At 58.7% G+C, this 26,183-nt stretch overlaps 1 protein-coding gene across 8 annotated transcripts; it reads left to right on the top strand.

Moving 5' to 3' along the window:
- The first annotated feature begins 865 nt into the window (after window positions 1–865).
- Window positions 866–26,183, top strand: PTH1R (parathyroid hormone 1 receptor). Of its 8 annotated transcripts, none has more exons than XM_027957725.3 (16): window positions 866–1,014; window positions 3,244–3,301; window positions 5,644–5,766; window positions 16,483–16,585; window positions 18,405–18,539; window positions 20,129–20,239; window positions 20,343–20,461; window positions 20,664–20,758; window positions 20,954–21,146; window positions 21,585–21,738; window positions 23,270–23,330; window positions 23,665–23,731; window positions 24,021–24,115; window positions 24,738–24,879; window positions 24,987–25,028; window positions 25,666–26,183. In XM_027957725.3, exons 3-16 carry the CDS (start codon window positions 5,692–5,694, stop codon window positions 26,041–26,043), a joined length of 1,770 nt encoding a protein of 589 aa, XP_027813526.1. In that variant the 5' UTR covers window positions 866–1,014; window positions 3,244–3,301; window positions 5,644–5,691; the 3' UTR covers window positions 26,044–26,183. The 8 variants fall into 8 exon arrangements, with proteins under 8 accessions (XP_027813526.1, XP_042092294.1, XP_060258908.1 ...); XM_042236360.2 differs by having other exon boundaries at window positions 20,090–20,239; XM_060402925.1 differs by lacking the exon at window positions 3,244–3,301 and having other exon boundaries at window positions 20,090–20,239.

Genomic DNA, 26,183 nt, shown 5'->3' with positions numbered 1-26,183 from the left:
GAGGTGAAGTCCCAGGATCTTGCACGATCTCCTCCTCACCATCTTCACCCTTGGCATCCAGGTCCAGCACTGGTTCTGCTACAGTTCATTGTGCAGAACCACAGAGGGAGGTCACCTGTCATCTGTCCACCACCCCCCTGTAGCCTGCAACAAGCCTTGGCAGGGGGCAGCTTGGGGACCAGTGGGGGTTGGGGGGGGCGGTCAGAGTGGAAGTGAGCAGCCTGTCAGGGCTTCCTGGCTGATTTCACATCAGGAGCACATGTTCCAGTGAGTAAAGAGTCAGATAGAGAGAGGGAGGCGTGGGTCTGCAGGGATCAAGACAAGGGCTGGATAGAATGAGGGTCCTCATCTCTCTTAGCTGGGGGACACTGGATGCCCAGTGCTTGGAGGGCAGACCTTCCCAGCCTCAGTTTTCCTGCTTGTGGCCTGGGTTTGAACTACTCTGGGCCATCATCTGATTTCTCCAGGTGTCCAAAACTTGAATGAAGTCACTCATAGGGGTTGTGCTCATATTTCATGGAGGCCTGAAATTTCTGAGATGCAGAAAATGCTGGAAGGGGCAGGCAGGGGGTACACAGGAGCAGACAGAAGGACAACTAGTCAGAGGAAGGCTTGGCAGGGCAAGGAGAAGACCACTGAGGCACAGACACACCTGAAGGGCTGAACTGGCCTGGGCACCTGGCAGGCAAACCCAGGGACAGTAGCAGAGAGGGACAGTAGCAGAGAGGCCCAGCCCAGGACACCTGAACACTGATTTGCTTGGACCTGCCTCTGCTCCTTGACCAGGGGTCTGGGACAAAGTCCTGGGCTAGTGCAGAGTTTGGTAAAAAAATAATTAATTTTTTTTTTTTCAAGTGAAAGCTCTGACTCAGGCCTTTTCCTGTCCCGGACAGCAACATCCTTGCTTAGGCCTGAACCGCAGAAGCTGCTCAGGGCTATCCATGGCCTTCCCATGGCCAATTTGAGTCTGCTCTGTGGCTCCAGGCCCTACTTGGACGGTCTTGTGGGTTCCAGGTGAGTGGGGTCCAGGGGAGCCCTGGGACTTGAGTGTAGCTGGAAGAGGAGAGACTCGGGGCACCTCGTTTGGTTAGTGTGTGTGTCCCTGTGCCCGCGGGACAGAAAAGGTATGCCTACTAGGAGATACTAATGGATCTGGTGTTACTGCAGCAGGGGGCTGTGATCATGTGACCAGAAGGGACAGAACTCCCACAACTACAGCCGCCTGCCCCTGCTCCAGGAGCGTTCTCTGCTTGGGACGGGGCAGCCCAGCCCCCTGTGTCCCAGCTTCCTGCCATTCACCTCCCTGAGAAGTGAGAAAGCCAGGCCTTCTGCTGCAAGGGGAGGGGGCTGCCCAACCAGCTGCCTGGGAGCCTCCAGTGACTCATCCGGGTGGGGGGTGTTTATGAGCAGCCGAAATGGCTGTAAAAGTGGCACCTCGGCTCACTTATGGCCTGGCCATCCCCTCCTCAGCCAGCCCCTTGCGTTGAACAGCTTCCAGAGGGGCCTAGGAACCTGGAAAGAGGTCTGGGATTGAGGCCTGGTGGAGGCTCAGCTTGGGGTCAGGGTTCAATCAGGGGTTAGAGATCAGACTGGGATAAGGATGCAGGGGTAAGGCATGGGGGTTAAGCTAACTCTAGGGTCAGGGCTGAGGTTGGGATTCAGGCTGACTTTGGGGCCAGGGTTGAGGAAAGATGGGGGTGGGGGTTTGCTGTCTGTGGGCTAATTCTCCCAGATAGCCTCCAGGCTAGGGCAAGGGGTTTTCTGAGGGAGTGAGGCCAGGCTGCAGAGGTCTCAGAGAGCCTTTGTTTTTCCTGTTTGAGTCTGGTGCCCACTCTGGCCCCAGGGTCTGTGTACCTTGGCCAGAGCCCTACTCATGGTGGCAGTGACGGCAGCAGAGGCCTGTCAGCCCAGGGCTGCTGAACCAGAGTCCGGCCCCTGCTCCAGTTCTGAGCTCCAGCAGGCCTTAGCCCCTCCTCCTAGGCCCCAGCCTGGGGGTCAAAGAGGGGCGTCCCTATGGGGACTTATTCCCACTCACCACCCCCAACCGGGCCTTTCCAGACACCATTGAAACTGACCTGAAACTGACCCTGGGGCCCTGGGGCTTGCCTGTCAAAAAGGGTGGGCTGTGCTCTGCCAGGCACTGGGGTGCTACCAGTTAATGTGTGACACCCCCCCAACCCCATGGTGGCACTTTAACCAGAGGCCTGGGGCTGATTTAGGGGGTCAGAGGCCCCACCCACAGTGATGGAATGTCCAGCAGAAGTCTGGACTGAGGCACATGAGTTATAGCTAAGGAAACACCCTTATGGGGCCCACAGCCCATTAGATCCTTCTCTGCAGCCCTATCCATAGCCCATCCTGGTCCTCTCAAGCAAAAATACTGTTTCTCAATCTCAAGGTTGATGGTGTCAGATCTGAGAAGGACCCCCTGCGTCAGCCGCTAGCTCTACCCCTCAGTGCCTCCAATCCCTCCATGAATGTTCTTTTCCTATCATCAAGGGCTGTGGGTCATCCAATCATAAAACTTGGAATTGAATTGCTTAGAAACAGAGACATAAAGCTTCTCTGGAGTGTTCCTGAGGTGCCTGCTCTGGGCACCTGAGCCTCTCTGTTCCTGTTCCAGAAGAGCCCATTCATCACAGCGAGCAGCCCCCAAATCTGAGCGGCTTCACCCTCCCCAATAGCAGAAAAGATGGAGATGCAAGGAGACAGAGATGTCCTTTATGTCAGGCAAAGAAGTATGATCCTGGAAGAGGAAACTACAAAGGCAAACGCAGGGGAGTGAACACAGAAAGAGGGCCAGGAGTCTAGTGAACTAGAGAGTCGCCTTTGGAGGAAACTGCCTCCAACAGGACAGTCCTTAAACACCAGGATGAGAAACTTCAGGGTAGTGGGCATGGAAGAGAGTATGGCCATAGAAATGTGAAGGAGACTGCTGTGGGTACAGTCTGGGAGATGGGGGGATTTGAGCAGGCACAGGGATGGGTTGCCAGGAAAGTTGGCTGCAACTGGATTCCAGTGGACTTAGGGCTTGTGCACTCATTCATCTTGAAGAAAGGGGCCAACCCGGAGACATGGGGGCTGTTTGAGGGCCCTGAGGAGCTCAATTTCCACAGGCTGAGCCTGGGGAGCCCTCAGAGTCCACGGGTCTCTGGGAAACCCAAGATACCCACCCTCCAAGGCACTAAAACAGTAAAGTCAAAAGTGCCCTTTGAATCAGCTGGTCAGCTTCCCATTTTACAGATGAGGAAACTGAGGCTCAGACAGCAGGAGAGTCGTCGTGTCCAGGATTACACAACTGGTAAGTGGGTGAGCTGGGGTTGCCACTTAGGGTCACGACAGTCACATTAGCTTCCTCCTGAAGATACCTAAAGCCCTCTGCTTCAGGCATCCCCGGCCTTCCCTGAACCTCAGCTTCCCCACCATATACTTCGAGGTCCTAGGTTTAGGGTCCAAGGCTCCCTCCTCTGAGCACTCCTCTCCGGGGCGGGGAGGGTGCTCATAAGCCCGGCCCCCACCCGGCCCCCGCCCCCAAAGCCTCCTCCCGCCCTTTTCCCAAGTCGAGGGTCCCCAGTGCGTCAGAGCCGGCCAAGAGTTTTGGGGGGTGTGAAAGGGTGGAAGGGAGAGGCGGAACCTCACGGTGGGGGGCTCAGCTGAGTCTAGGGTCTTGCAGCCTCTAGCCGCCCCGGGGTGGAGTCAGGGGCGGAGCTACAGAGGCCCGGCCGGCGTCTGGATGGGTAGAGATTCGGAGAGACCCGGACCCGGGAGAGAGACTGGGGAGGGAAGGAGAGGGGTGTGAGGCCAGAGACGCGGGCAGGGACGGGGGCGGGCCTAGGGTACAGCACACCGACCCACTCGGGAGCTGCCTGAGGCTGGGGGTCCAGGCGAGGGCGGGGCGGGCGGGAGGGCGGCGGCGGCGGCGGAGCCAGGCTCAGGGGCTGGCGGCCGAGCAGCCTCCCCGGGGATCCCGGTCCAGCCTGAGCGGGAGTCCCGCGGGCGGACAGACAGCGCTGCAGCCGGGGGCCCGCGGGGTTCCGCCCGTGAAGAGGGCCTGTTTGCGCGGCTGAGGGCCGCTATTCACCGGCCCGGGCCGGACGATCAGAAAAAAAATAAATAACGTCTGTGCCTTCCCGGAGAGGGAAATGAAGCGGCGGCAGCGGCTCGCGCCACGTTCTCGGGCCCCGATGTCAGAGCTCCCGGCCCCGTCCCCTGCACACTCACATCCCGCCGCTGTGCGACCCCTGGCCGCGGCCTCTAGGGAATCGTCCCGGAGCAGGGGCCGCGGGCTCCGCTCCGCCGCTCTGCACACCCGCGTCGGAGACGGCGGAGGGGAGCGGGGGGCGGAGAGGCCCAGGGAGGGCGCGGGGGAGGGAAGAGGCGCCCGGGCCGCGGGGGGAGGGGGAGCGGCAGACGCCGAGGCGAGGGACTCGCGCGGCGGGCGGCGGCTCGGAGCGGCGGCCGGGCGGGGGGCGCTGGAGGCCAGGCCGGCCAGGGGGGGATCCCGAGAGCTCCATGAAGTCCCCCCGGGGCCGCGGACGGGGCGCTGTCCTGGGGAGGCTGTCGGGGGATCCCCGACACCCATGGCTAGGCGGGGGCCGCGGCGGCGCGCTCGGAGTAAGTCGGGGTTGGGGGCCAGCAGCGAGGGGAGGGGGGTGGAGGTGGGGAGGGTGACTCCCGGCCCGACCAGGGCGGGCGGGCGGGCTGGTTTGTCTCGGGGTCAGCGGCGCCTCTTCCGAGCCCCGTGGAGCCGTCAGCCCCGCGCCGCTCGGCTCCGTGGCTTTTTTGGAAACTTGCAAATGTTTTCGTAGAGAGAAAAGGGGGAGGGGAAGGAAGGAGCGAGGGAGTGACCGAAACGGAGCTCGGGGCTGCTGGAGGAACGGAGGCCAAGGCCGGGGGAGCTAGAGACGGACTGACAGACAGGCAGACAGACCGAGCGTCCCGGCCGCAGGCGCGCTCTAGCGGCGCGGGAGCAGGCGGGGCTCCGGCCGAGGATGGAGAGGGAGTTGCCAGAGCCCGCCGCCGAGGGGATGGGGTTGAGGGGGCCGAGGGGCGAGGAGCTGGCGGCCTGATCCTCGAAGGGCTCAGCGTCGTTGCAAAGTTGGGCTTGAGTACCCAAGCTGCACGCCCGGAGCTGCGCAAAACGCGCCCCTCGCCCCGCCCCGCCCCCCGACTTGCGCTAGCGGCGGAGCTAAAAATAACAGTCCCGTTGGCCCCCCGCAGACCGCGACCCCAACCCCTCCCCCGACCCCTCCCCCACTGGGCGTGGGGGCAAAGCCACAGCTCCCAGTTCCCCAAAAGAAAAAAAAAAAAAGAAAAGGCGGCGCGCGGTGGGGGGGGGGGGGCGGGGGGCGGGCCGGGGGCGGGGGGCCCGGCCATATGGATGTGATTTCTCCGCTCGGAGGCAGACGGGCAGCTCCGCAGCTCTCGGCGCCCGCCCGCCGCCCGCCCGGCCCCCGGCTGCCTCCCTTCCTCCCTCCCTCTCTCTCTCTCCTTTGCGCTCGCTCGCTAGCCCTCCGCGCATGGGCCCCGCGCCGGGCCCCGGGGCCTCGGGCCGCCGGGCCTCCGGGGTCCCCTAGGCCGTGGCGTGGGCGGGGCAGCCCGGCCTGACGCAGCTCTGTACCCCACCACCACCACCACCACTAGGGCCGGCGGCGGCGGCTGCCCCGAGGGACGGGGCCCTAGGCGGTGGCGATGGGGGCCGCCCGGATCGCGCCCGGCCTGGCGCTCTTGCTCTGCTGCCCGGTGCTCAGCTCCGCATACGCGCTGGTAAGTCACCCGCTCACACTCCCGGACAGGTTTCGGGCTTGCTATGGGTTCCCCGGAGGAGGGATGTGTGCCCAGGGCTCAGAGGCTTGAGTTCTCCCCAGTAATCTGAACTTTGGGTGGGGGTCCCCTCCAGCCCGGGATCCTTGGTGCCTGCTGTCTCTGGGATGTCTGGACTCTGGGGTGCAGATGCCTATAAGGTTTCCTTATTTCTGAAGCCTGGGGTTGGGGTCCCAGGTTTGGAAATCTGTGTTTGGGATTCTCCTGTCTTCTGCTTCTGAGAGCATCTCTGCTCTGTGTCTCCCTTGAAAATGACAGTGTGATCTAGCAGAAGACGGGGCTTTGGCCCTGAGATAGGATCCCACAGACTTTGCTCTGGGGGCCTGTGTTTTCTGCAAGTTTTGTTTGCAATCTGGGACACAGGGCTGTTGGTCTGAGGTCAGGGGGTAGGGTTCAGGGACCCCCTCCAGTTTGCACCATTGCACACACACACACCCATGCTTGCACTCATGTCCAGCTTCACCCAGATTGGAAGATGTCTGCCCAGGGAGGCAGGTATGGTGTGGTATATGGAGGAGGGATGGAGGTCCCCTGAAGGAGACTGACCTTCCAAAACACTCCCACAAGAGAAACTTGATCGGGTGTGTGAGGGGACCCACGTTGTACCCTCCTGAGAGCAGAGGCCAACAGGGGACCAGGGGGAGAAGAAGCGACAGAATAGGAGATGAGGTTAGACAGAGAGAAGACAGAGACAGAGACAAAGAGGATGGGAGTGAGAGCTCCCCAGGGCAGGAGGAGTAGACAGACCAAGAATAGCAAATAAAAATAGGAAAAGACTGGCAGGGGCTGAGGGCTGGAGGCACGAAGCGTGAGTACCCTCCTCATTCTGGGCTAGGTCTGGGATCATTTCCTGGGGCGTCAGTCGGATCCCACAGCAGCCCTGTCTCGGGGGACCAGCCATTGCTGAGGAGACTGTCCGCCTGTGCGTCTGACTTCAAGGCCCCAGTTGCTCCCCCTCACCTCCCAGGTGCAGGTATTTGCCTTCTAGAGAGACAGGCAGGCGGCCCCCTCCTGCCCGGCTCCCTGTCCAGAGGAAGCCCCAGGTGGGAAGGCGGGAGCTCTTAGATTCCTCCAGTTCTGCCAGAGCCTGTGTAACCTTGTGCTGTCCTTGTCCCCACCTCAGTTTCCCTATCTGTAAAAAGACACCAAGAAAGAAACATTTGCCTAAGAATTCCCTGATCCGCAGCTCTCCTTTTCTCTGTTGGCTCTGGCACATCCCATTCACTGTTGTCCATGCCCACACAGCATGGCACCCCACAGCCAAAGACATCGCCGCATACAAGGATTTGTCGATGAGGAAACCGAGGTCCAGAGGTGATCAGCACCCTGTGCAGGCGTGCTGCAAAACCCTGGTGAACGCCAGGGTCCAGAGCTATTTCCCAGCCTCCCCTCGGGCCAGGGTCACCTTTCCCGGGGCCCCTTCCAAGGTGGTGAGCATAGCCACCGTGCAGAGCCAGCCAGCGTGGTCTGTGGACGTGCGTGTGTGCAAGCGACTGTTGAGGAATAGACGGAGTCATGGGCGTGGGTGACCTAAGAGTATATCTGTGTCTCCAAGAGGGGCACAGTGGGACTCGGAGTTTGGTATTCTCTGGGTCTGTGTGAGTGTGAGTGTCCGATTCCTTGTGTGAGTTCACGTGTGTCTGAGGCTGTGGGTCTGCACGTGACTTGCAGGAGCATGGTTGTGCATACGTATGTGTTGTATATTTGTGATCACACTTGCACCCAAGTCTGTTTTTTTTTTTCTTGTTTTTATTTAATAAATGCTTCTGTACTGCTGTCTACTTACCAAACACTGTTCTAAGCACTTTACAATATTAGCTAGTTCAGTCTTTGCAACAACCCTCTGAGAAAGGGTTCTATTTTTGTCTCCTTTAGCTGACCGTCACACAACCAATAACGACCATTATCTGTTGCGTGTCCACCATGGTCAAGCCCTGTGCCTCTATCAGGGACCCACGGGGACCCACACTGTTTTCCAGGGAAGCTGAGGCACATGCAAAGAATTTGCCTGGCTTAGCCCTGGCCCACGGCTGAGGGTAGGGAAAGAGAAAGGATGCCAGGGCTGGGTCTGCCCTGGGACCTTATTGGAACATCTGTGGCTGACACACAGGACATGAGTACATTGAACCTCCCCTGGCTCTGGGGATAGAGGATATGGCCTGAGGGTTGCCCCAACAGCCTGTGGGCCCCCTGGGCTCAGCTGGAGCCAGCAAGAAACTCAGTCTGCCTACATCCTCTCCTACACCCAGTGGATATCGCTTCATCCTCAGCAGATAGCGTCCCATCACCAAACCGACATACTGACCACCCAGTTGGCCCCAGTCCAGGGACCTCACAGTTGCAGGACCAAGAGGTCTCCCAGTGGAAGGACACTGGCTGTGGCCAGACTCAGCTGGTCCCTCTTGTGTCTTCCATCTTTTCTGTGCCAGAGAAGAGTAGCTGTAAGGTTGAGGGTCAGGTGGGGTGACGTTTGGAGGAAGAGATGGGCCGGCAGATTTTGAGTGGGGGAGCAGGGACGGGGTGGTCTTGTCCTCGGGGATGCCTCATCCTGAGGACACCCTTGGCATGCACATTGTGAAGGAGAAACTGAGTGGGAGCGGCCGAAGGTCGGCATTGTGGGGTTGGGAGGGGCAGGCTTAGAGTGTAGAGATATGACCTCAGGGTCAGACTCAGGAGCGGCCACAGTGGGTGGGACTCCACGGAAGCACTCCCAGCATGCTCCAAGGTCAGCTAGCCAAAGGGGCTCACTTTTACAGACGGGTAGGAACTGACTGTGTATTGAACAGTGGCTGTCCCCGGATTCTGAGCTAGAAACCACCACAAGTCTTTTCTCATTCCATCTGTTCATCCACCCATTTTATGGGAAAAGGCCCTGAGGGTCACACAGTGAGTCTGTTCCCCAGGTTGGATTTCAACTCAGGTCTTCAGACATCTGCACTGAGCTTCTTCCTCCAAAGTAGGGTGAGGGCTTCTGCTGGCAGGAGACCCCTATATCTCCCTCTGATTTCCTTTTTCCTCCTTTTCTTTCTTCTTTCTTTCTAGTAGAATCCTTTGGCTATTTTACTTTTATTTTCTTATTTTAATTTCAGAACTATACTTGAATATGTTCTTTCTTATAGAAGATTCAAGTAATAGAGATTAAAGAGACGTTAACCTTGATTCCTCCCAAACCCCATTCTCCGTTCTAGAGAAAAAGCTTTTTTGAAAAAGCAGTCTGGGTGGGAGATGTTCTCCTAGAGCTTTTTCTCCAAAAAGGTCCTTTTGGTGTCCATACAAAGTAGATAGTTTTAGTCTGTCATTTTCTGTTTGTTTTTTAATAAATGATGGCAGTTTGTAGATAAGGGCTCTGCCATATGCATTTTTCTACTTAAAGGTGTATCTTGGAGATCTTCATGTCAGTAAATATAAACCTGTCTTTTTTAATGCCGTGTAGTATTTCCAAAGCCTGAGATTCATTAGCAGTCCCTTGAAATGTACATTTAGATTGTTTCTGCATAATTTTCAAGTGTGTGTGTGTGAGAGAGAGAGAGGATTTCAGATGGCGGCAGGGAAGCCCCTTGAAATGCCCTCCTGTGTCCTTGTGTAACCATTTCCCTGTAGGATATTTCTAGATCCTGTCATTGCTGGGTCTGAGAACATGCGTATTTTTTTTTACTTCAAGAGACATGGCCAAACGGCCCTCTAAAACGCCCCTGCGGGTTTATACTCCGGCCCTAGGAGTGACCAGCAGGCCTCTAACGCATACTCTCCGTTTCAAGGGATGGTCTGAAGATTCTTTTCCTCACGTTTGCCTGGTGTCTCTTGTCATTTTAATGAGAATGACACTAGAAATAATGTCTCTTGTCACGTTAATTTGCTAATGACCAGTGAGCCTCTGGACTTGTATGTTGGTTTATGGCCCATCTTCTAAGAGCTTGCTCAGAGCCATTACCCCTCTTTCTATGGGTTATTTGTCTTTTTTTTTTGGTATTGATTTGCTGAAGCTTTTTATATCACCTGCCCTTAAACACCCCCACCCCTCCACCCGCAGCTCTGGGAGCGCCTGTGGACAGAGAAGGAGGAGGGGGCTGAACCCTCCCGGGAATTTGGGTTTTCTTCGGAATGTTTTAATGAGGCGTCAAGAGGCCTCCCCCAGATTCCTGTTGTGGGCCTTCTGGGGACACTCCCTTGTCCGGCCACCACATCAGGAAGGCAGCTCTTTCAGAAAGTCCCCAGGAAAAAGAAAGGGTGGGGTGGGGGGTTTGCAGACGCCAGAAATGGTCTGCAAAATACAGTGCGGCTGGGAGAGGGTGCAGTTTTGCTCGGATTCTCAGAGACATCAGAAACCCCCAAACCTTTCGGAACCCCCAGCTCTGGAACCTGCCTTGTGCAGAGGTAAGACTTGGAAGGATTCTGTCTTGCTGACCACCTTATGGTTAGGCTAGTTCATACCATCCTTTTGGGCCTCGCTGCCCCAGGCCAGGTAGAGGCTGCTTGTGAAGATCCACCGGGTCCTAGCAGCCAACTCTGCCACCCCAGGCTCCATCCCGCTGCCTGCCCTGAAGGCGTCCACGTTGGCCAGGATGAGAGGCGTCACAGTGCCTCCCCCCAGCCCCTCCCAGCCCCGAACACAGGCAGCCTGTTCAGGAAGGCCAGGCGAGGGGGAGGAAAAGTCAGCACTTGTCAGCGGTGGCGTGGCGGGGCAGGAGTGTCCCCGGCAGGGAACCCGTCCCAGCCTGCTCCGGCCAGCCAGACAGACGGAGGGCAGCAAGGGGCAGGGAGCAATCCCCAGCCAGCTGGCATGGGAGACATCGAGGGGTGCCAGCACAGGTCCCAGGAGTGGAACCTGGAGAAGAGGTGCAGGAAGGCCAGGAGGTCACCAGGGGGTCTCCTGTTAGCCAAGGTTTTCTCCTTGTGGCTTTTCTGGAGGTGCCAACTCCCCTTCCTCCTAATGTGTGAGTGAGCAGCTGTCCTCTGCCCAGGCAGAGCTGAGCAGAAGCTGCCATCACCAATAAACACTATCACTATCTGACCACCTCCACATCTATCTGCATCCCCAAATTACCTCTGTGGAAGCTGCTCTAGATGCTCTGCAAAGAGGCTCTTGCTTGACACAGTGAAAGATGCAATCCAGAAAGGCTCTGAGGAAAACTGGTATTGAGGCTGACTCTAGCGGATCCATGTGGTGGGGCATCCCCTCCTTTCTTTCCCATCCTCTGGAGTTGCTGCTGCTTTGGTTCAAGCAGACCTTGGCTCCGTTCCTGGCCCTCTTCTTTCTAACTGTGCTCTCAGCCTCAGTGGCGGCGTTTGTAAGACGGAGATGTGATGGAAGGTGGAGGAGAGGTGGTTAAAGGTCCAGGGGCAGTGGTGGGTGCCAGCCTGCAGAGGGGCTGTCATGGCGTGGGAGACACTGGCCACACCCAGTGATGAATAGCAGGTAGATCTGCTTTCTCTGGAGGTGATCAAGAAGCCAGCAGCTGCCTGACCCCCCAGGGGACCAGGCTGACCCTAGGCAGAGAGATGGATGAGATAACCCAAAAGGTCATCCTGAGGCAGATACCATCAGTATCAGGAGCCTCTCTCCCAGAGACAGGGGTGTCAGCAGCTGAAGAAGGATCCCTTGTATTTCCTCCTTCATTTTGCCTGGAGGAGGAGGATTGTAGGCATGTCTGGGATCACAGACAGCAAATGTGTGGAATTTGGCAGTTAAGAGACGAGGAGCAGCCCTCATTTGGTCAGGGGCATGGAGCTGGCTCTCCACCACTCCGCACCATCACACCATTGCCATCACCGGCCTCCACATCGCCCCACTGTCTGCCACCGTCTGTCTGTCCAGCCCTATTGCCACCATTCCTGCTTCCCCAGCTCCAGTACCATCCTCCGTGAGGTCACCCCGGGAGCCGAGTTAGAAGGAGCTGTTTGCCCCCACCCCTCGGCGGGAGGGGTACTGAGCAGATGGCTTTTCTCTCCCTGTGAGCTTCTGAACTCAGGAAATGAGAAACACATCCGGGCTTCTTGACCACACATTACTCTCTCCCTGAGACAGCAGCTTCTATGTTTGTAAATAACATACTGGCTTTCAGCCCCGCTCTGCACCCTGCCTGGAGCCCCATAGATACCAACTCTGGGCTCCCAGGCCACCTCTCTCCCTGCCTATTCACAAACGGCAGATCATGCACATGTGTGCACCCAGGAAGGGTCCATGTGGGATCGTTGAACATGAGGAGAGTGCTGCAGCCAAGCTCTACAGTGGTCAGGTCAGGGGAAGTCAGCCCTAACCTAAGACCCTAGGAGGGGGGTGGGAGGAAGCCGGATTCGGGACACCTGTCACCAGGGCTCAGTGACCCTGTTAGTGGTGCATATGGATTAACTGACCCTTGGCCATGATGCAGCCCCCGGCCCCTCAGTCCTCACCAGTGAGACCCAAGATGCACAGACTCTCTGGATCTAAAATGATGTAAGTCTGAGTCCTCCTTAACAGGAGCCAGGCCGAGGAGACCTGAACTCTGCAGGGGGAAAGGGGCTGGTTGAGGACTGCGCAGCGGAGGGCGTGGCCAGGCCAGGAGGAGAATCAGAGCTATCAGCATTTTCTGCATCTGTCCCAGGAGATACGACCTCCTCACTCAGGGCAGAAGCAGAGGAGGCAGCCCTCCTGCCCCTTAAGCCCAAGTGTGGGGGGTCTGGCAGTGAGTCCAGGGTGAATCAAGAAATCCACATCTGGAGTTGTTGGAATGCCTTTCACCCCCAAAGCTTGCCAAGTACACCTCACCCTGCAGGCTGTCCTGTACTCCCCCCTCCCAATCCTCCCTGGAACCCCATCCATCCCCGGCCCGTGCCCCTCACTGTGGCCCCCTGGACTCGGTCATCTACTCAATCTCCCGTGTCTCTCTGGGTCCCCAGCCTGGGGGTACCCATGGTGTCCTGCAGCCCAGGGGTCCATAAGCGCACTCGGAAAGCCACGACTTGGTGGTGCACCTGACCTGGTAGCAGTGGTAGCCTACAGCTTTCCATGGGCTCCACCTCCATGAAGTTCCATGAAGGTGGAGCGCTTTTCATGCAGTGCCTCGTTTAACTCTCACAGCAGCCCTGTTATTTATTTTTATCCTTGGTAGTGCTGCACAGCATGTGGAACCTTAGTCCCCCAACCAGGGATCGCACCCATGCCCCCTGCAGCGGGAGTGCAGAGTCTTAACCAGTGGACCACCAGGGAAGTCCCCCAAACAGCCCTCTTATTGTTCTGATTTTACAGGTGGAAAGCTAAGGCACAGGGGTTAAACAACTGTACCAAAGATACAAAGCCAGTTGGTGGTGGAGGTGGGATTCACGCTCCAGTGCTGGTGGCAGAATCTCCTTAGATGAGAGGGTGCAGGTGCAGGGAGACGTGGTGGCATCCCAGGCAGGGGTGCTGTGCTCTAAAGCGAGTGGGGAGGCACTTGGTGTAGGGCTGCCCTCTGTTCCTTGGGAAAGTGCTTATATGTGTGTGTGCGCTTACGTGTGTATATATATATGGCTGCATGAGGTCTTAGTAGTGGCATGCAGGATCTTTTAGTTGTGCCCTGTGGGATCTAGTTCCCCAACCGGGGGTCGAACCCAGATCCTCTGCATTGGGAGCAGAGTCTTAGCCACTGGACCCCCTGGGAAGTCCTGAAAGTGCTTTCTTGACTGACGTGAATTCTTCTTGCTGCAGTGGCAGTTCTGCTGTGATTGGGTGACAGACAAATGGGTCATACAGTTTAGAGAGGCCAGAGATGATGCCCCTGACCCTGTGGGTGGAGGAATCTGGGGGCTATCTGATGCCTGAAGCACATACCCTCCCCATTCCTGGGCATTCCCAGACCCACCGGGAAATGAGAGTTCTGGGCAGAGAATGGGCCTCCTCTTGGCCACAGAGAGAGTGCAGTAGTTAGAGGCTGAGCAGATGCGTTGGGCCTGTGAGAGGGTAAGGAGTGAGCTCCTGGTCCTCGCCCAGCTGCACACCTGCCTGTCTGTCAGTCTGCCAAATGGGCAGTTTTCAACCCACAACTGCCTGCCTGTCTTTAGTCCAGGGCACCAGCTGTGACACTCAGTCACATCAGTGGGCTAGTCTGTCTGTGGAGAGGGCCGGTGTGCCAGGCTTTGGGGACTGGTGGAAGTCTGTCAGCCACTCGGAAGGTTTCTGTCAGCTAGGAAAAAAAAAAAAAGTATGGTGAGTATCTTCGTCTTGAAAGAGATAAAGGTGGACAGGAGAAGGGGTGGTGGGGAAGGGGGCTGAGGGAGTAAGACTAAGATACAGGAAAGATGGCGCTGACAGTGGCTATGGGGCTGGTGGCAAGGATGGTGCTCATGTTGCCTTTGGTGGCTATGGTGCTGGAGGTGGTGGTGACGGTCGTGGTGGTCACTGTGCTGGGGGAGAAGGCACTGGTGGTGGGGATGGTCATGATGTTCCACCAGTTGTCACGGTGCTGATGGTGGCTATGCCAGTGTTAATAGTGGTTAGTGCTGCTGGTGGTGATGGTGCTGCTGCTGGTGGTGGTGTTGGTGCTGGTGGGGGGTGGCTGAGTTGGTGTTGGTGGTCAACGTGATGATGGTGCTAGCTGACAGAGTGCCAGTCGCAATAACGGAAATGGTGGTGAAAGGGTGCTGTCGTGGAGATGGGCTCAGACTCCTTAGCAGCCTGGGTCCCCAATGCCAGAGACACAGAGAGAACCTCAGGTTAGTCTGGGAGCTTCCTGGATTAAGGCAGACCGGAGTTGCCTCCCTCAAACCCCAGTTCTCAGGGCCACTTCTGCCCTAGTCTGCTCAGTCATAGCTGGAGGTGGGGAAAATGAGAGAAGCTGCAGGGGCCAGCAGCAAACACGTGAGAATCTCTCCAGCCCTTCCTGGGCACTGGGTCCAGCTGAGATCTCGGGGTCCAATTCAGATGCCAGTGATATGCGCGCAGAAGCACGGATACCCACAGGCATGCAGGCTAATAAGCAACCGTTATCACACACTCGCAGACACGCACACGCGGACCTTTGCCCAGAAACACCTTCACAGACACCTCAGGCTCACGTCCCAAATGTGCACGCTGGAGATCCCCACGTGAGAATTCACAGAGACAGGGGCACACACAAGTGCACACATCGCCAGACGGCGTGTGCGCGGCCACTTAAGGCTGTGCAGCCACGCACGCGCACGCGCGAAGACGCGCACGCGCCTCCGCTAACTGAAACCAGCAGAACCCACGTCCGACCGAGCCAATTGGAGACTCCTTGGCTCTAGAAGCCCTTGCTGCTGCCACCAAGAGACTCGGTCAATTAACTTCTCCCTGCAGCGGGCTCCCTGACCCGCCCGGCCAGCCGGCCCGCCCCCTAGCGCGGGTACCCGCCCCTTCCCAGGCCGCCGCCTCCCTCCCCCGCCTCCTCTGGGCTCTCCCGCCCTGCAAAGCTCCGCGCAGACTGGAGGGACCCGGCCCTGCCGGGGGATGTCTGAATGGATGCAGCTCCGCCCGCTGAAGGTCTAAGAGAACCAGGCTCTGCCTTGTGGAGTCTGAGGGGTCACAGCCCAGCTCTGGGTCTGAGTAGTCTCATGGGACACTTCCCCCAGTTCTGCGGCTCTGCAGGGACGCGGTCCTGTCTTGGAAGGTGAAGGTGGGTGGGACCTGAGGGGATGTATTAACCTCTTGTGGTCCCTCATAGCAGTGGCGGGGCGGGGCACACTGAGTTGTTCCCGGGGCAGGATGCTGCCTTTAACCTCTGACTCCCAACCCTACGTCAGGGAAACAGGCTCAGAGTGAGTCCCGCCCCCACTCTCCCCTGCCATGATGTTCCTGTTTCCGTCCTTAAAACACTGCCAGTGAACCTAGCGGGTGGCAGCCAGTACCCAGGGTGTGCAGTGTTGGAAGGAAAGGAAGGAAGGACATCCCGGGCCGAGGGGAGAGCAGGAACCAAGGTCTGTCCACATCACCAGAACACAGGGCCTACAGGGATGGAGGAAAGCTTCCAGATAAGCGATGGATGTGGGTGACTCCCACACACAGCCTGCACGCGAGTGCCCCGCCCAACCCAGCCACTTGCCAGCAGTTTCTCCATCCCCTCCCTCCTGGGACCTCAAGGGTGGGAGGGGCCGAGGCACTCGCCATTCATGCCATTCACCCATTCACGGGGAAAGCACTGACTGGGGAGAGGGCCAGGATGGAAATCGGTGACTCCTAAGGTCCCAGGGGCACTAGGACTTGCAGGAATCCAGGCCCCCCGTTTGTTTCCCCAGAGTTCGCCACCCTTACCCACCCCCTCCCTACCCAGGGTCCCCAACAGACGGCAAGATCCGGTGAGCATCCATCCTGGGACATTCCATCCCTTTCCCACGCCCCCTTGGGGAACAGACTGGACAGCGACTATCAGAAGCTGCTTTCTGTGGGATTACTATCGGACAAGTCGGGGACAGCCCCCCCTTCCTTCCCCTTTTTTCCCTCTGGTAGGTCAGGCAGGTCAGGCCGTTCCCCTGAAGCCAAGGCTGCCTGTCTGTAAAATGGAGCTACATAAGGCGGATTTCCCACATGCGCGCGCGCGCGCGCGCGCGTGTGTGTGTGTGTGTGTGTGTGTGTGTGTGTGTGTGTGTGTGTGTGTTGGGGGGCATCCCTCAAGGAGGCTGGGATAGTTGTGGCGTCCAGCACTCGGTGGGGAAGTATTGCCTGCAATCTGACCTTCTGCTCGGTAGGTGGATGCAGATGACGTCATGACCAAAGAGGAGCAGATCTTCCTGCTGCACCGCGCCCAGGCCCAATGTGAGAAGCGGCTCAAAGAAGTCCTGCAGAGGCCAGGTGGGGGCGGGGCTGAAGGAAGGTCTAGGGGGGCAAGGGCAGGAGACACAGAGGGGCCAGAAGAAGGTGGGAGCCCAGGAGGCAAAGGCAGGTGGCACCAAGGGAGGGCGGGCCCAGGTAAAGGGGGCCAGGCCACAGTGAGGACCAAAAGTGGGGTGAGTCAGGTGAGTTGAAAGTCAGCAGGTTCAGAGATGCCCTCAGCCTCCCCTCCCAGGGCTGGGATAGGAGGGCATGAAGGCAGCTACAGTCCGAACCATCTCTGATGCGTAGATGTGGTGAGGCCCACCAGGAGCAGGAGCACCAGAGTGGGCCGGGACTGCCTCCTAGAGGAGGAAGCAGTACCCAGTGCCATCCAGAAGCATGAATACGTCTTTGAAAGAGGCCCCTGGGCACAGGGCAAGGCAGGGTGTCCAGGCTCAGAATGGGGCTGGAAAGGAAGGAGAATAGAGGAATACGGATGGGTATCCATGTCGGTCATGGTCACTGTCCAGTAGAAGGCTCCTGAAGGGGTAAGAACGCTCCCTCCTACCAACACAGCATCTCCAGGGAACCCCGGCCACGGTCAAGCTGGGAGAGGTAGTCACCTGACCTCATAGCTCCCACCCCAGTCTCAAGATGGTCTCTTCCTTGAGTCCATTTCCTGGAAGCGGAAATGGGGCTTCATGAGCAACCAGCGCGGCCTCTGACTTCTATTTGATTAATCCCCTCGACCTGGAAGAGATCCAGACCCCACATGAGTGGTGGGCACTGGCCCTCAGCCCCCTGGGAGAGGGTGGTGATGTACACCCCAGACACAAGCGCACAGTGACATCCCCTGGAGCCCACAGCCCCTGCTTCCACTCACAGGGACTCACATGGTCTCTGCTGTCAGAGTCCTGCCCACACTGGCCCCACCAGTGGCTCCCTGGTCCCCCGCCCCAGTCACATCAGGGGCTGGGAGGGTCTGAACCCAGCCCTCTTTCTGGTTGTGGAAGCCTGGAGGCACCTCCCTCTGCTGTCTCTGTTCAACCATGGAGGCCTTCCCTTCTCACTCCATCACATCTTGCTACCCCCACCCTACTGATGCTCTCAGGTTCAGGTGGGAAAATGGGCACAGCCATTCTGTTTCAGCCCAGGGTGTCTGCAGTTAGCATCCCATTGTTGTCACAAAACCCAACATGGGAGGGCCAGGAGGCTGCAGCTGAAGGTCACATAAGGAGGAAGACTTTTCAGCGAGGAAGAGAGACCTCAGACTTCTAAGAGAGGGAAAGGCCAGGTCCCATCTGAGATGGAGAGGCTCCAGGGTCCCTTGTGGAAGCTGTGAACCCCTTATTCAGGCATCCCAGGGCAGGGGATGGGGTAGGTGAGCTCATTGGCCCTCTCCTGACAACTGCACACTCTTGCTCTTGTCTTTCATACCACCAACTTCTAGACCTACGGGGTGCTCTGGCCGGACTTCATTTTTGCTCTCTAACCTCTGCTGACATAACCACCACGGTCTGCTTTTGCCATACGCCCCCTGGTGGGCTTTGGCTACAACTGCTGAATCAGACACTTCTGCCCGCATTTACTGCTCAAACCACTAGTTGATCCCACACCTGAATGGCGTTCGCTCCTCTTTGAGCCCCTTGTTGACAGTCTGCATGCCTCCTGATTTCTTCTGTACCTGGCAGGCACTTTGCTGTTTGTAAAGCACATCTCTACCTGTCGTCAGGCTGGGTGTCAGCAGGGAAAGGGACAACCCTCACTGTGTGGAGGGGGAGTCTCCGAGGCAGGAGGGGACCCTGGGTCTCCTGCATAGCAGCACTGTTGACAGCCATAACTGCCCTGATTTCTCCAGCCGACATAATGGAATCAGACAAAGGATGGGCATCTGCGTCCACATCAGGGAAGCCCAAGAAAGAGAAGGCATCTGGGAAGCTCCACCCTGAGTCCGAGGAGGACAAGGAGGTGCCTACTGGCAGCAGGCCCCGAGGTACGTCTGTGCTTCGATGCAACCATCTGAGACCAACTTGGACCCACTTGCCCCATGGCTCTGCCACTTCCATGTGACGTCACGCTCCTCAGCTCTTGGAGGAAGGGAGGTGCTGGGAGGAGATGGAGTGGAGGGGGCAGGCAAGCTGGATGGACTTGGACCCCTAGAGGTGGGCAGAGAACTTGACCCACACACCTCAGGGGTAGACCCTGGGTTATGGCCCCTCCCATGGAGAGAAATGACAGAGAATCTGGGAAAGAGAGGAGCAGGGAGAGGCTGGGAGAGACATGGAGACAGAGAGGCAGAGGGAGACAGAGGGGGCCAAGAGGCACCAGGACGGGGACTCAATATGTCAAAGGAGGTGCATCAAGACACATAGTGGGGTGGTAAGGAGAGGGGGGGCAGGACAGGAAGGTGGCTATGAAGGGGTGGGGCCAGACAGGGGGAGGAGGAGGAGGGCAGAAGAGAAGAGAGGGAGGGATATGCGGGCTGCATTGTCCCTGGGGGAGGTAAGGAGAGACAAACGTGGAACCCAGGCTGCAGCCACAGGGCCGGTTTGAACCGGCTGGGTGGGCAGCAGATTCCAGATGGGCCACATCTGGGAGGCTGTGGTCACCCTGTGGCTCCCCAGGGATCAGAGGGAATTGTAGGCCTGGCCAGGCGGGGCTGGGAATATGGTGCCCAGGACAGAGAGCCTTTCACCAAGCCAGGGTGGGTCTAGCCGTCAAGGCAACCTTCCAGGGTGGCTGGAGAGTCCTGTGGTTGGAGCCCTGCAGGGGGAGAGAAGGGAGCTGGGGGTGGGAAGTGGAAAATTCGGAGGCTGGAGTCTTTCCAAGGTCACTTAGCGTCTGCTGTGAGGCTGGAGCCCCAAAGTGGGATGTGTCGCCCTGCCTTGAATCCCACAATTAGCACTTATAGATTTGGGGGATAATATGTCCCTCCATGAGTGGACACCAGAGTCTGAGAGCAGGTGCTCAGGGTGGGTCTCGGGTAGTGGCGGAAGTGCGTATCAATCCTGATTCCCCAGTGAAGGAACTGAAGTGCAAAGAAGGCGGACACCTGCATGAGGTGGGCAGTTCTTCAGGAGTCCAGCTGGCACTGGAGACGAGAGTTCCTGCCTCCAGTCCATGGTCCTTGGGCATGGATCACGCTGGAAGCATTCTCAGCTGAAGGAGAGTTACTCTGGGAACTTGCCCTTCTCCAGGGACACCTGGAAGGTGGGACCAAGAACAGAGAGAAAAGAGGGAGGCCTGGCCAGGGGCTGAGAACTTGAGGAGGGCAGGGCCCTGGGCTGTATGACCTTGGCAAATCACTCGCCTCTCTTGGCCTCTGCTAGCCAATCTAGAAAATGGGGCCATTGCCAACACCCACAAGGAGGGGCTGTAGTGAATCTATGAGGCCAGGGGGTGCAGGGCGCAGTCGGGAGTAAGGGCTCAATACATTCTCTCCAGAATGCTCCAAGCCTGAGTTCTCCAGTCTTGGGGTGCACCCTGTAGGAGCCAGCACAGGTGTGTTTATTCCTCTGGGTTACTAACTGTGGATCTGGACAGGTGTCCTCCACCTTTTTCTGTCTGTCTCTGTGGGCACAGGGCGCCCCTGCCTGCCGGAGTGGGACCACATCCTGTGCTGGCCGCTGGGGGCTCCAGGGGAGGTGGTGGCCATGCCCTGTCCCGACTACATTTATGACTTCAATCACAAAGGTAAGGCAGTCTGGAGTAGGGTGGGGGACCGCGGTCACCGTCAGGACTTGAAGCTCAGGGGTTCCAGACCTCACTGCCCTGACCTCCCCCTGCGGACCTGCAGGCCATGCCTACCGCCGCTGTGACCGCAATGGCAGCTGGGAGCTGGTGCCTGGGCACAACCGCACGTGGGCCAACTACAGCGAGTGCCTCAAGTTCCTGACCAATGAGACGCGCGAACGGGTGCGAGCCTTCCCCACCCCGCCCCCCCGGCCCCCCCCCCGCCCCCCTCACCTGACCCGGATCAGGCTGCCCCATCACTACCACCCCCGGTGACCTCTGACCTAGTCCTGACTCCTCCAGCAAACGTACCTGCGCTCTCCGACCCTTAACCTGGTGTTCACCCGAGTCCCAGGGCTCTGACGGTAACTCCCCACCTGCGCAGGAGGTGTTTGACCGCCTGGGCATGATCTACACCGTGGGCTACTCCGTCTCGCTGGCATCTCTCACCGTGGCGGTCCTCATCCTGGCCTACTTTAGGTGGGCGGGGCGAGGAGTGGGGCGGGGGCCAGTGGGGAGGGGGACGTGGGCGGGGCCGAGGGAGGCAGTGGGCGTGGTCAGGGGCATGGCTGGGTGGGGCCGAAGAACGGGGCCTCCCTCTGCCTCCCTGCGCCCCCCGCCCGCCCAGCGCGCGCCGCGTGCCCCCCGCCCACCGTGCCGTCGCGTGCCCTGCAGGAGGCTGCACTGCACACGCAACTACATCCACATGCACCTGTTCCTGTCCTTCATGCTTCGCGCCGTGAGCATCTTCGTCAAGGACGCGGTTCTCTACTCGGGCACCGCCCTCGACGAGGCCGAGCGCCTCACCGAGGAAGAGCTGCGCGCCATCGCCCAGGCACCGCCGCCACCCGCCGCCGCCGCCGGCTACGTGAGTGCCCCGCTCCGGCGGCCCGCGCCTGCCCGCCCTGGGCCCCTCGCCACCGCCCGCTTCGCGGGAGCCCCACGCACCCTCACCTGTCTCCTGCGACCACGCGCGCGCTCCGGGCCGCTCACATCCACCCTTTGCATCCTTCCATCCCCTGTTGCCTAGGGCTTTGCGAATCCCCTCCCCGCCCGGCGTGCACTTTCATCAACTCTCCTGCCTCAGCCCAGGCCCCCAACCACCCCACCTCTTCTCCATGATCCCCGCGTCCCCACCACTGTCCTGAGTGTCCTCCTATCTTTGCAGCACACACTCCTCAGCCCCTGCCCTTAGTAGAGCTTGTCCGATCTTACCAGCATCCCCTACCACTGTCTGCCCTCAGTCCCTCCCAGCCCTCCCCAGATGCAGGCCCTGCGCTCTGGCTAACACCAGCTGGTCTCCTAGGTGGGCTGCCGGGTGGCTGTGACCTTCTTCCTTTACTTCCTGGCCACCAACTACTACTGGATTCTGGTGGAGGGGCTGTATCTGCATAGCCTCATCTTCATGGCCTTCTTCTCAGAGAAGAAGTACCTCTGGGGCTTCACAGTCTTCGGCTGGGGTACGCAGGCACGTGGGCAGGGTGGGACCATGGACGGCAGGGTCAGAGAGGACCCTGAGGGGACACTGAGGGGAAGGCACCCACACGGCACATCCTGTGCTGGATGTGGGGCAGTAGATGCCCCACAGGCTGACCCCCCAGGCTCAGGGAACAGGGCTTGGCCAGAGGTTCACTTGGGGTTGGCTCAGCCTGAAGTTGGGGTTGTCCTGGAGGCAGGTTCACCTGGAGTTGAGGCTCAGGCCAGAAGAGGGAAGGGCAGGCAATTCTCAGGTCAAGACTCCACTCAGGATCAGAGTGGACCTTGGGTCAGAGATCAGCGTGGGGCTGGAGTTGGAAAGCAGCTATGCTTATCACTGTATCACCAGTACTGGAGCTGGCATCCGGAACACCCCCCTCCACCCCGAGTCCTGTTTCTCCACCACTCCCCATGCTGCATGGAGCTATGCAGGCCTCTGCCACCCCCGTGCACAGGGTCCGTGGCCCAGAACTGGAGGCCCTGGCTCTGTAGCATCCTCTGGGCTTCGACAGCCCCTCTGCAGAATGGGTTGCTGGGGCTCTGCCCTCCTCTCCGACGGGCTCCAGGATTGAGTTACTGATAATTGTCCATTATTGTTGGCAGCTCCAGAGCTTGGCCGGGCTCCGGGGCAACTGGCCAGACTGCAGAGGGGCAGGCTGGGTGGGTGGAGCCCTCTCCGTGTTCAGCACCTCAAGGCCCTCAGATCGATAATCCTAGCCTCCTAGCTCCTTGGTGGACACTCTGACCTTGACCTCACCCGTGGCAAGCCCAGAATTGCAGGCTGATGCAGGCTCTGGGGTAGAGGATGTCTGCACACAGATAAGGGAACAGACAGAACTTTGTGGCACAGGGACATCACAGCTCTTTTCCTTGCACAAACCCAGGTCATGCCCTGCCCCTCCCAAGGGTATGCCAGACCTAGAATGAAGTGGGAGGGGGTGGAGAGTGGGGAATGAGGCTCTTTCCTAGAGCAAAACTCACTCAGAGGTACCACGTACCATTTGAACTGGCTCAGGCTTAGGCACACTGAGACTCCTCTGTAGCTCCTGGCTCAACAACCCTCACATTATCCAGCCTCATCCATGGGGACTTTTCAAAGCAGGGGGGATTCTGGAACAGAAAACCCCTGATTGTAAGCTCCCCTCCATAGGGAGCCCCCAGCCCAGAACAGCACCCTTTAGGGCAGAATGGACTGGGTGTGGATAAATTAGTGATCCCTTATTTCACCGAGTGCCCATCAGGAGTGCATGTGTGTGGTACAAGATACAGAACCACGATGAGGGCAGAGGGCTGAACTGGGTCCTGGGGGCTGGAGCCCTGAGGGGAGGCTGTAGGGACCGCAGGGCAGCACATGTAAAAGCAGGGCTGTGTCACCAAGCAGCCCATTTGCCCAGGGTGAGCGGGGGGAGGTCAGGGACAGTGGGGGGCTAAGCCGGGGTCACCAGGGGTGAGGGGAGTGGCACAGAAGTGGGCAGCAGCTAGAGCCCCTCACACTCTGTCTCGCTCTGCCCACAGGTCTGCCTGCCATCTTCGTGGCTGTGTGGGTCGGTGTGAGAGCTACCCTGGCCAACACCGGGTAGGTCCAGGTGGAGAAGGGAGCAGGAGGCTGGGCCACAGGCCAGAGACACCCCTGCTACCCTCTTTCTCCGTAGAACATATGAGGGGGCACCTCTTGTCCCCTGGCCCTTAGCGGCCCCGGTTTCAGGAGTTTTTAGCCCAGCTTCAAGCTGGGTGCCCACTCAGGGTCACCAGACGCCACTGCAGAAGGGGCTCTGTGGGTGGCCTCGGGCCCGAGCACATCCCCACTCCCCTTCCTATGCTCTGGGGTGGGGGAGTGCATGTGTCAGAACCGACTTCCCCTGGAGCCTCCTTGTGGGGAGTGTGGGGACTGACAGCCTCGGCCTTCTTAGGTGCTGGGATCTCAGCTCTGGGAACAAGAAGTGGATCATCCAGGTGCCCATCCTGGCCTCCATTGTGGTGAGCAGGGGGCCTCAGGGCCGGGTGGGAGTGTGGACCCTGGGTCCTGATGATCAGCCCCTGACGGGGAACTATAGGGGCTCCCCTGGACCCCAAGGTTAGAGCCACAGGGCTAGAGAGGCAGCTGACCCCCACCCCAGTCCACATGGGGAACCAAGGACCTCACGAGCCACCTGGAGACACGCTTAAGCAGAGCAGAGCCTGGGCGGGGCTGTGGGTCCCAGAGTCCCCGCCCTCCCTGCTGGGGCTGCGGCCTCAAGACGCATGCAGCCCTGCCTCACTCCCACAGCTCAACTTCATCCTCTTCATCAACATCGTGCGGGTTCTCGCCACCAAGCTGCGGGAGACCAACGCTGGCCGGTGTGATACGCGGCAGCAGTACCGGTGAGCCACGTCCGCTGTGCGTAGATGCCTCAGACCCCAGGGGTCACTGGAGCCCAGCACCACATTTCAAAAGCAGGCAGAGGCCCCAGGGATGAGCCTGTCTCAAGGAAGGGCTCAGCTCCTGACTCCCTGGCTGGCCCTGCCGGCCATGGTGGGATCTTGCCTGGCTTCTGGGAGCACCCCCTAAGCCAGCCTGGGCCACATGGTGCCAGGCCCCTGCACTAGAGCTGGGGTCCGTGAAGGCAGGACAAACCCAGACCTCTCCTCAGAGAGCCGGTCACAGGGAGTCTGAGAGGCAGATGGGCAATGGGTGGGCTTGAGAAGGTGGAAGTTTGGCTGAAACCTGAGGAGGGTCAATGGGATAAGTGAGGGGAGCGCCAGCAGAGGGGCCAGCAGGTGCAGGGACAGGACGACAGAACTTATGGTCCACTCTGGGACACCTCAGAACCAAGGGGCCCTATTCACACTTTGCTGAGACAGCGAAGTGTCACTGGCTTAGGTGAACTGCCAGAGCTCCGGGCCTTTTAGTGGCTTCTAGAGCCTGGGGCTGGCAGGTCGAGGTGCACAGTGCCTGCTGAGGCCGAAGTGACTCCACCCTGACCTGCCTGCCCCACTGGCCCAGGAAGCTGCTCAAATCCACACTGGTGCTCATGCCGCTCTTTGGCGTCCACTACATCGTCTTCATGGCCACGCCGTACACCGAGGTCTCAGGGACTCTCTGGCAAGTCCAGATGCATTACGAGATGCTCTTCAACTCCTTCCAGGTGGGCAGCCCTGTCTGAGGGCAGGAGGGACGGGTGGGGCGGGGGAAGCTGCTCCCACCCTCTCCGGATGCCTCTCTGGGCCCTGACCCAAGACTCTTTCTCCACAGGGATTTTTTGTTGCCATCATATACTGTTTCTGCAATGGTGAGGTAAGCGGTGGGCCAGACTGGGGCAAGATGGGGAGGCCGCAGGAGTTCCAGGGGCCGGGGGTAGGGTGGGGTGGGGGGAACTCCCTGGTGGTCCAGGGGTTAGGATTCTGCGCTTCCACTGCAGGGGGCTTGGGTTCGATGACTGGTTGGGGAACTAAGGTGTGTGGTGTGCCCAAAAATCTAAAAACTAAAAAAAAGTTAAAGAATAAAAAAAGGAGTGCCAGGGGCTACCCAAGTCCTGTCCCTTCATTCTCCTGCCTGGTTCTCAATTTGTTCCTCCCAGAACATCCCAGAGGACATTCTGAAGGCAGAGAAAAGTCTTTCCAGATGATTCAGGCTCAGGATGTGTGGGCACAGCCAAGCGTTTTCTCAACCCCACGGTTGAATTGTCTGCCATCCAGTTTGAACACTCAGCCACCCTTGGGGTCATTTGAGCCTTCTACATTCTGGGTGTGTCAATTGCCTGCCGCCAGGCACCATGTTCTGAGAATGACGGGATTTTTCTTGGCCTTGAAATTTTCCAGTAATAGTGCTGAGCGTTGTTAGGGGCAGGGATGCGGGCACTGCTGGGGTTGGGGACATGTGGCAGAAGGGCTTGGGGCACACCTGACTGCCTGCCCTCCTACTGCCACCCCAGGTACAGGCTGAGATCAAGAAATCCTGGAGCCGCTGGACACTGGCACTGGACTTCAAGCGCAAGGCACGCAGCGGGAGCAGCAGCTACAGCTACGGTCCGATGGTGTCTCACACGAGTGTGACCAACGTAGGGCCCCGCACGGGACTTGGCCTGCCCCTCAGCCCCCGCCTGCTGCCTGCGGCTACCACCAATGGCCACCCCCCGCTGCCCAGCCACACCAAGTCAGGGTCCCCAGCTCTCCAGGCCACACCACCTGCCGTGGCTGCTCCTAAGGAAGATGGATTCCTCAACGGCTCCTGCTCGGGGCTGGATGAGGAGGCCTGTGCGCCAGAGAGGCCACCTGTCCTGCTGCAGGAGGAGTGGGAGACAGTTATGTGATCAGGGACCCGAGGGTTGGACCTGTGGACGTGAGGGTGGACAGGCGGACCAAGAGACGGGTTGTTGGACAGTTGCCCACTCAGGGCTGGGGCTGGGAGGACAAAAAGGAAAAAAAAAAAAAAAAAGAAGAAAAGGGAAAA

This window comes from Ovis aries, chromosome 19, assembly GCF_016772045.2.
Source record: "Ovis aries strain OAR_USU_Benz2616 breed Rambouillet chromosome 19, ARS-UI_Ramb_v3.0, whole genome shotgun sequence".
Classification (NCBI taxonomy): Eukaryota; Metazoa; Chordata; class Mammalia; order Artiodactyla; family Bovidae; genus Ovis; species Ovis aries.
This window is presented reverse-complemented; position numbering and strand designations above follow the sequence as displayed.